Raw genomic sequence first — 10,411 nt, 5'->3', positions numbered from 1 at the left:
AAAGTGTGGTATCTTTTCTTCCGCCGATAGAATTTCAAATTAATAGATTCGTGACCAAAAGCATTTCTGCATATGTCGACAGCTTTCCCGATAAGTACTATTCCTTCAGAATTCTTAATTTGTAAGGGGAGTCGCTACCTTCATGGTTTAATGAAATTGAATTATCTAAGACGCTGGGAGATTTCACATTGGATGTTATACTATCGCGACTCATTCGATTTTCAGTCCGACACAAACCCATGGTTATTTTTGCATAAGCTTCAATTTCTTATTTCGTAAATTCGGGGTGTATTCGCGATGGTGTTCGCAATGGAAAACAACTTTATACTTTATTTAAATTGAATGGTGATAAAAATTACGTGTTATATGCTAGGCATATCAGATCCATATTAATGACTACATACCTGAGATGCCCATATGCATACATACCACAAATAAAGGCAAACACGTTCAGAGCTCATCTAGAATATTTATTACTTGCTTACAGTCAATATCTAATGATATCAAATTCAAATAAATGCATACGAAATATTTATTTATAAACTTTTAAAATTAACAATAAATTTAAGTCTACAATTTGCAGCTTTCCTGACATGAATCGGCTAACCAAATATCAGAAGTACAGTCTCCACCAGGGTAGCGCATCTCATGAGGCAGGGTTGGTCCATATGGTTCTTTTCCAAAATCAACCAGGAAGTTTTCATTTAATTTCATGCCTCCATTGACATTATCACAATCAATTAGTGCAATTATACCTCCCGCTTTGACGAGCTTGGGATAAAACTAAGTGAAAGAGTAAATATTTGTTTGAGATTAAGACGTGACTACTAAAATGATAAACATGCACATAATATACCTGCTTGTCCCACACAGAAGTCAACGATGAGGAAACATATAAACGCTTTCCGTCCAAGGACAATTGCATCATTTGCGGACCTCCTTCGATCTTCCGCCCTTGGATAAATCGCGCTTCTGGCTGCTCATCAAGCTCTTCATCTTGCAGAACCTTTACCCCACTTTGTTTATGAACTGAGCCACCAATAAACACCTGACCAGTCAGTTTTGGATTGGCTGGATCAGAAACATCATATTGCCGAATATCCCCATGTAAGTAATTCGAGAAATATAAGAATTTGTCGTCCAAGGATAGGAGGATATCGGTCATCAAACCACCCATTTCAGTGCCTCCCAGCCATCCTTCTACCTTTTTTGTGGGAACGTCGATCACCTTTTTCACCTCAAATCGTTCTGAGTTGGGCTTTCGGTAGAACCAATAGACTTTGGAGTAAAGAGCGGTTCCGACGAATCCTTGGCACTGAAGTGGGTCATGCAGAAATCGGACTTCCAAAGGAGCAATACCTTCCTCACCAAGGTCGATTGATTGGAAAAGGGTCCGTTCTTGCCATTTATAGAAGTTCAGGCATCGTCCGTATTTTGTGGGGTCATCAGCGTCGGAACGAACGAATCCTCTTAAAGAAAAACAAATCAAAGTAAATCCAACATTCAGTATCAAAAGGAGGTAATGTATACTTTTTGAATAACTTGGGTGCACCCCATTCAGATGCCACCATCACATTGAAATATGGTTGATACCAAAAATCGTAACCGCAGACCGCTTTCTTTTCGCTTTTGACCCATGTCCCGACTGGATTGAATTCTGAATCCAGAAGGAAGAAATCGCCTTTGGAGTTACCATCGCGGTCTCCCAGAGTTGATATCATTACATTGCCATCAGCTAGACAATGGGACGTATGTGGCGCTGTAAGATTAAATGATTTCAAAACGTCACCCTCGATTACTTTAACAATTTCTGGTTTCCTTTCGTTTGAAGCCACATCAACGATGTAAATATTGTCGGAATGCAAACATGGTAGAACCAATCTATTCCGTTTTGGTATTTTATCACATTTTTCATCGACTAGGTAGCAACTAGAACATGCATTCCAGCCAGAGTGATGCAATTCATTTCCGGTGCGGTTTGTGAAAGTCCTGTGGATTACCTAGAAAAAAGAGAGTTGGTAAATAAAGCAGACAAGGGTAATGGAGGTATAATAAAAACAATTTTCTACTACCGTAAGCACAGCCTCATTTATTTTTTCTCAAAATTCGCAAAAACATAAAACATCTTCGTTTGCATTTATATCATTATGAACAATGACACAGCAACCGGTGTCTGCTAGGCCTACCTTAGTAAGAAACCTCAGACATCCTGGGTCAAGGCCTACCCATTCGATATCCTCTACGTCATCGCTCCATTCGAAACAGGGTCTACAAGATTCTATCATCATGTCTCTATAGGGGTTAAGGGTCGGATTGCTCCCACCCATATCCGCCAATTTCAGCCTATTGACCTAAACATTATCTAAAAACATACGGCTGTGATATCACCCATAAATTTCTTTAATTCATACGCTACATGATCGTCCATCCTCTTAATTGGGACCAAAAATTCTTCGAAGGATAGGAGAACTCTCGAACGCAGCTTAGAGTTCGCAATTGCCAGGGTTCCAAGGAATACATGAAAGCTATATTTTGTTCAGAAGTCGCATTACACCTCCCGAATCTCCAGTATCTTCCCTTGGAAGACGCTAGCATACTCTGGAAGATTGTATGATTCAGACATGTTGTCTGTATCCGTGAAAAGTCCTACTCCACCTCTACTTAAGAACGTCGAGTTCATTGAGAGCATATGTTGGCCAACACCATAACTCCAGCAGTACCAATACTTACAGTTTTTTAAGTCCTGCTAAGCCTGGTTAATATGTACTATCTGCCTAACAACGCCAAGAACAACGCAATAGCACCATAGGTGATAGATGATCGGACGAACTACGACTGCATCCATAATCCATAAAGTTACTTTTGGATGAATCTTTCATTTTTTTCAAAAAGGACCATTTGCAAGCGTCCCTAGCCCACAACTCTTCAATATAATTTCGCATCCAGGATTACACCAACACACTTTACATTAGAAGCAAGTGGCGGCATTTATCCGTTCAGTTGCGGGGGGGGGGGGGGTGGTGAATTGCATCAGGACAGTTTAGGTTGGATTTCAGCTTTGTCCACACTCTGCGGCCTACAGGTTCATCCCCACATCCTCGACAGGGACTACCACCTCCAATCCGCCCGGGCTGGAGTTTTCTCTGACTTTCATCTATGCTATTAACCATTGGATTGCAGCGATAGCACTGTCCTCGGGCGTTCCTCTGCTCACGGTCATGCTTAAGTGGTTACTTCGTAGATCTGATTGGATTACCCTGATTCTTAGCGTAGATGTTATCCATCGCATAAAACACCCCTCCGGTTCCAATCTGGTTAAAGCCTCTCGGATGGCGGTGGTGTAAATCTTATTGTATGGAGCAGATGTTAGAACACGCTCTAGTTTTCGCAACATAAAGGAGGTAAGACTAATTAGCACAAAGCCCTTCACGAACGTATCTGTAGATTTGTGGTACATCCCTGAGTGTGAATTTGAAGCTATCTTTCTGCGAGCAACTTATGTAATCTAGTCCACTATGGCGAACAAAATAGAAAAGTGCATACTGGATTCCTTGCTCCGACAGGTTAAACTTCAGCAATGGAAATTTAGTACCGAAACTTTCCTCAACAAAATGGAGCTATCAAAGTTCGACTTAAGGAAGGAAGAGTCACTACAGTCTGAATAGCCGTGAAGCGTCTTAGCATTTCAGGGTGCAAGCCCTAAGCCTATTTGATCCGGTCCAGCATTAAGTTGATGCGGACTTAGGACCCCATCACTCTCAAAAAAATATTTTCAGCTCTGGCCAAGCTCTGGTCAATAAGGCGGATATAATTCGTAGTCATGACGTGTTTTACGAATTATATAAAGGAGCACCCAACATCTGCGAGCCGCTACGGTCACGCTGCTCCCAGGGCAGAGGTGAGGCAGCGTCTGACGATTTGCCTCTGCCCGGGTAAGAAACCGTAAAGCCGTCATCGCTTGACATGCTGGCAGTAGATTTCTGGCCATTCCATTCAATGGAATTCTCTTTCCCAGAATGCCAACAAGTGGGTCTCCCTAGAAGCACATGGCGCAGGACAGTAAAGGACAGTCTACGATTTTCAGGCTTCAAGATTTGCTATTTTACAGGTAGTATACTTCTATCACAAAGGCGAACAGTAATCCAATATAATATAAGAGCGGCCTCTCCACCTCATTGGGTCTTCAGTATAGAGCCTCACAGTGTGCAAATGCCTCTACAAAGTAGGAGACACCGGTTATTAGACCTATTTACGGCCTAGTTTTGATATTAATTAGTTGCAGAATTTCGCCCATTTTGATTCGCTGTCTATCCTGTAGCTTACTATTCCCTAAGCCCTCAGCTGCTTCCTATCGATGTACTTCTTTTTTAAGGTTTTATTTATAAAACAAAACATTGTTAATGTCGGTGCAATGTCTGTCTGCCACATGCACTTTTCTTAGACACGGCTACATCGATTGACACAAAATTTAGTGAGAAGGTGGGAACTGTGGAAAAGATATACAGTGAGTAACATCCGTCCATGTTGATATTAAGGGAGGCTCCTCAGGCATCCAAAAAGGGATGAGTCCTAGGGAATTTTACGTGGGTACCTGTCTCGTGGACTTAATCCCACGGTCTTCTTAACACACGAATTGGTTTTGTGATTGCAATCAGAGCCCCGGTGTGACAAGCAACAACGGTACCAGTCTATATCAAGTGCATGGCTCAGCATTCATACTGGTGTATACAAGACCTACCTAAATCTCTACCGAACTAAGGAGTACGGCGCCCGTGTTGAAACGCAACACCACGTTGAGACCCAAAGGTCTCTGTTCGCTTGAACGCAACCACAACCCCTATGAAGCTCCCACTAAGGGAGCTGAACGCACATACAACAGAAATTCTCCTGAAGTATGTGAGTCCAGGGGCTATCCCGGTTCCCAAGGTACCAGTATATCTCTGGTAAGGTTTCGTGCTATTGCCACTTCAAATGAGAGCCAATGCGATACAGCGTCTCCCGCGTAGTGCCACCACTATGGAAGTTCTCCTCGGCCACTTGGTTTTGCTTCAGCCGACAGGGTTACCGTCTTCCTCCCCGCCACCTCTGAGCACCATCCAAACAGGAGTATAAATTTTCACCGAATATAGTCATCTTGGATATCAAACGAAAGGTCTTGATCAGTACGTTTCAAAACGAAATTTGTTGGAAAGGCGGGGAGTGGGAGGGGTCGAAAACGATGATTTTTGAATGGAATCATTCTCAGAAACTACCCAACCGAAAAATCCGAAAAAAAATCATGAAGCTACCTCTTTACGGTGTCCAGGTCTCAAAATACTCGCCGTTTCTATATATACTCAAATTAAGTTAATAATATTATATATTACTATATTTTTGGGCAAATAGAGTAATAAAAGCCCTTAAGTTTATCCTAGCGATGTAACCATTTGTAATAATATAGATTAGTATGAAGCATGTTATCCCCAAGTTTGATCAAAATCGTATTATTACTAACAAAGATACAGTAGCTTAAAGTTGACTTTACCGTCTGAATTTACTGCAACTAAATATCAATACCACACTAAAGTGGGTAGTCTAATATGCTAAATACATTTACATAACGGGCTTCGTACAAATGGTATAGTTCTGCACTCAAATATTCTCACAGAAGAAATAAACAAAACCTTTCATAACTGAAGCGCCAAGCTGCCGGTTTTCCGACTTGTTGTTAAGGTTAAACAAAACAAAACAAAACCTTATTAAAATCGGTTGACTGGCTGTCTGTCTGCCTGTCCTTCTGCCTGTATATCTGTCTGTCACACGCATTTTTCTCGGAGACTGCAGAAGCGATTGACACCAAATTTGGTGAAAACGTGGGAACTGTGAACCCTTACGCAAACTGTGAACCCTTAACCAAATATAGTCATGTGGGGTATCAAATAAAAGGTCTCGTTAGTACTTTCCGAAGCTGGTCTTAGTTTTGACATTTGTTGGAAAGGCGGGGAGTTCGGGGGGTCGAAAGTGATCATTTACTTAACGGGGCCATTCTCAGAAACTACCCAACCGAAAAATCTGAAAAAAAATCAAGAGGCTGCCACTATATTATGGCTAGACTCCGAAATAGCTTCCATACCGATATCCTTTCAAATAAAGTTAATAATAATATATTACTATAATTTTTAGTAATTGACTGCAAAACCCCTCTTAAGTTCTTAGTACCACGAACCAATGTAATGTAGGCTATAACATGGAGCATGTTCTTACTAAGTTTGGTGGAAATCGGACTATTACTAACAAAGTTATAATAGGTCAAAGTTGTCGCTTCTTTGTAAATTCAAGACTTTGAATGTCAATATCACCTGAAAGTGGATATTTTCACATAATATATCCGTATATTACGTGTTACGAGCTAATAGGACAAATTCAAACCATTCACACCTGTCCAGCTTCTGGTTTTCCGACTTGTTTCTTTTTCTTTACTCTTTATCCCGTCCATAAGCTCGGCTGTTCAGTTCGGTTGTTCTATCAAAAGCCTGATCTGGCTGTAGTCCCGAGATTTTCAAAACCTCATCCAGTGTATCAAGCCACCGTTGTTTCGGCCGAATTTTTGTTTGCCTACCATCGACTTCGATGTTCAGACGTTAGCTTGAATTACGTCACCATACCATCGAAGACGCCTGTCTCGAAATTTTTACACGATCGATATAACCTCATATCGACAGTACTATTCTATGAGATAGTCGTTTGATGAACCATTTATTCATTATTATATGGTCATCGGTGTCCTCAAAATCGGCTATACGCTCGCCAGTCTCATTGCAGGCTCAAAACCTTTTTCTCCCATGGCACCTGCTGCCGTCTCCGCTTTTTCACTCCCATGACGTTACAAATCCTTGCATCGAGAAGTTGCCAGATGGCATCTTTCTCGGTATCAGTTGACCTGTCTGTGGTGCGTATGCGATGAAGAAGTGAATAGTGCGATCAGCTGATATAATAGTGAACTTCATCAAACGGCCATCAAATCATTCGATTTCTTTAATGGCATTACAAAAACCCACAGAGATAGCAATGGCAACAACAGAAAGTGATGTCGGAGAAATACAGTAAGTTGAATGCCGATCAATTCACGATGCTGTCGAAGACATGGACTTTATCTTCAAATTATTTGTAATAAGATACCTCAGCAAATGCATCATATCATACATTCAAATTAGTTTAAATAAATTGCTTCAAATTTGACACCAGTAATTTCAGAAACGGCTGCCTCATGCGCTACGATTAATCCTCGCTCATTTTGACTCTGATCTCCCTCCTCCAGTAGTGGCATATAGGCAAGCGAGTTTTCTGTACAAATCGTATTTGAGATGCGTAAATTTTTTTAACGATATAAAGTGAACAAGGCGCTAAGGATGCGCTCCATCTTGCCAAACTGGGCCCAGAGAGAAAATTATATGGATCTGGGGTGAAAACTGGGCAAATCGCCACATTATCCCTTTCTCTCATGAAATCCACTGGGCCCCCGGAATCCCTCTTTTCCACACCCTTCACTTCAGGCCTGGTAGCAAAAGATAGTTATCATTTTCATTCACTTTTTCCTGTTATCAAATTCTCCGAAATGTTTTCCAATTTTGAACAACCCAAGATACTGATAATCAAGAAAATCTACAATCTTTAAATAAATACATTTGGTATTGCGCTCTTAGAAACTGCCAATAACATTTTTGCAATTATTTATTTTGTATATACTATATATTATATCTTATCGAGTGGCTTCTCATTGAAATTATCAAAAATCTCTAATTGATGAGGCAGATACAGAATTTACTCCGAATTTTGGCACAACGCTTCAAGGCAAATTGATAATCAAAGTCCGAGATATACGTAGAATATCGTGCCTAATCAGAGACACTTTCTTAGAATTTGGTTTAGTGCCTTCTATTCATTGCTATATCTGGACAGGAAAGCTACTGTGTTGCTTACTCCATTGGACTAGGTCATTATTGATGTGGTCATACCCTATATTTTATAACTTTCATCCTAAAACCCTTATGATTTTCGCATGGTTTTCACTTCGGGCTCGGATTTTCTCCCCACGGCACTGAGGTCAAGGCAAACACATCCAAAGATACACATAAATACCAATGACTGGGACGTAGCCCTTGCTGTACATCCCCCAATGGATTTAGGATCTGATCTTTTTGATTTTGGCAGGCACTGCCCTTCAGAAAAATTTATTTGATCAATGTTACCATAAATTCAATTTCAAGCGTGGCAACGCACTTGTAAGAACAGGTACTGGAACACTCATTATGATTTTGGTTTTTCAATTGGATCGATGGATCACAATTTGTCCACTTCACTTTTAACTTCACTATTAAAAGGCAGAGGTTTATATAATTTAAAATTTGAACTATTTTCGGTGAAGAAAACCTACTACCTCGCGGCATCACAATCACATTCGTTTACCTGACAATATGTGGGGCTTTCTGGATCAACGTCTACAGTCGAGAGATAGTCTCCATGGGGTTCCTCAAGATTCGGTTGTACTGTGATAGTATACAATATCTTCTCACGTGATCCTTTGTGGAAAGCATCTAAGGGAGTTGCATATCCCGGTCCCAAAGGACATTCTATTAAGGCACAGAACACAAGAACACATATTAAAGATAGAAACTGGCAAGCACACACGCGAACTTACTTTTCTTCGCCGGTGCCATATTTTACAAATGATTTATTGAGCTCCACCAACGATACTGGTTACTAAGTGACTGGCAAAAAGAAAATACGCGTTTAGCTTCCACTAACTCGAATAGTTAACAACTAGATTTTGGGCGGCAATTCAATCAAGATACTTCAAGAGACAGAGAGTTGATTACTGCTAAATCCAAGAGGGGTCTTTTTATATTGATTTCTTGAAGTGCTTCGTCTCATGCATGATGTGAGAGATAACATCGCTTACGACGCTAAGATAGAAGGCTCGACCTGTTAGCAACTTGGTTAGATAATGTTGAAATTGTATAATGAACGTAATATTCGTATTTAAACGGAAACCGAATTCTTAGATTAGATCCGAGCTCAGCGGGAAAATTTGTTGATGCATATATGAAATGGTTGTATCTCTAGTGCATATCTACATACTATATGTGCCCCCACAAACAATAATAAACTTGGAGTTAACAAATAAAACAAATACACTGCTGGTAATATATTATTAACCGTACTGTTTACAAGACGTAAAATAAGTGTACAAGTTTTGGTTTCATGCAAGGAATTCAAAGATTTTTTATCTATTTAAAAGATTCATAAACCAATCAATTGCCAGAAGCTTAAAAAAAAATAGCTTTTTTAGGCTTCATATTTTGATCTCGATTTTCATCATCATCAACGGCGCAACAACCGATATCCGGTCTAGGCCTGCTTTAGTAAGGAACTCCAGACAACCCGGTTTTGCGCCGAGATCCACCATTCGATATCCCTTAAAGCTGTCTGACGTCCTGACCTACACCATCGTTCCATCTCAGGCAGGGTCTGCTTCGTCTGCTTTTTCTACCATAGATATTGCCCTTATAGACTTTCCGGGCTGGATTATCCTCATCCATACGGTTTAAGTGGCCCGCCCGCCAGAACCCTATTGAGCCGGATTTTATCCACAACCGGACGGCCGTGGTATCGTTCATTGATTTCGTCGTTATGTAGGCTACGAAATCGTCCATCCTCATGAAGGGTGCCAACAATTCTTCGGAGGATTCTTCCCTCAAATGCGGCCAACAGTTCGCAGTTTTTTTGCTAAGAATCCAAGTATCCGAGGAATACATAAGGACTGGCAAGATCATTGTCTTGTACAGTAAGAGCTTTGACCCTATGGTGAGACGAAACAGTTTTTGCAGCCAACAACCGTGCACGGATTTCATCGTCATAGCTGTTATCGGTTGTGATTTTCGACCCTAGATAGGAGAAATTTTCAACGGTCTCAAAGTTGTAGTCTCCTATCTTCACTGTTTTCCTTTGACCAGTGCGATTCGATCTTGTTCGCTCTTTTGGTTTGCCTTCATTAATGTGCAGTCTCTCGCGCCAATCACCGGCTGCTCGATCTGGATGAAGGTAAGCTGTACATCTCGGGCCGTTCTTCCCCTGATGTCGATATCGTCAGCATAGGCCAGTAATTAAGTGGACTTGAAGAGGATGGTGCCTCTCGCATTTACATCTGTACCATGAATCACTTTCTCTAGGGCGAGGTTGAAAAGGACGCATGATAGGGCATCCCCTTGTCATAGACCATTGTTCATGTTGAATGGTCTCGAGAGTGATCCTGCTGCTTTTATCTACCCTCGCACATTGGTCAGGGTCAGCCTAGTCAGTCTTATCAATTTTGTTGGGATACCGAATTCTCTCATGGTCGTGTATAGTTTTACCCTGGCTATGCTGGCTGGCT

The 10,411-nt window shown here is 41.0% G+C and overlaps 1 protein-coding gene across 1 annotated transcript; it reads right to left on the bottom strand.

Moving 5' to 3' along the window:
- Window positions 1-447: 447 nt before the first annotated feature.
- LOC119649562 (methanethiol oxidase-like) lies at window positions 448-8,949 on the bottom strand. The gene is made up of 5 exons (XM_038051758.1): window positions 8,678-8,949; window positions 8,446-8,609; window positions 1,531-2,000; window positions 857-1,469; window positions 448-783 (listed from the first exon to the last, which is right to left on the bottom strand). Exons 1-5 carry the CDS (start codon window positions 8,694-8,696, stop codon window positions 571-573), a joined length of 1,479 nt encoding a protein of 492 aa, XP_037907686.1. The 5' UTR covers window positions 8,697-8,949; the 3' UTR covers window positions 448-570.
- Between the last annotated feature and the right edge of the window lie 1,462 nt (window positions 8,950-10,411).

Source organism: Hermetia illucens, chromosome 2 (assembly GCF_905115235.1).
Source record: "Hermetia illucens chromosome 2, iHerIll2.2.curated.20191125, whole genome shotgun sequence".
In the NCBI taxonomy this organism is placed as follows: Eukaryota; Metazoa; Arthropoda; class Insecta; order Diptera; family Stratiomyidae; genus Hermetia; species Hermetia illucens.
Note: the sequence above shows the minus strand (reverse complement) of the source record. Positions and strands in the feature narration are given on the sequence as shown.

Bases quoted from the DNA above. Each gene is read 5' to 3' on its own strand.
- LOC119649562 (XM_038051758.1), bottom strand. The intron at 2,001-8,445 runs GTAAACGAATGT...TCTTTTTTCTAG, and splicing joins AAAGCCCCACATATTGTCAG to GTAATCCACAGGACTTTCAC. The intron at 784-856 runs GTATATTATGTG...TCTTTCACTTAG, and splicing joins CTTCTGTGTGGGACAAGCAG to TTTTATCCCAAGCTCGTCAA.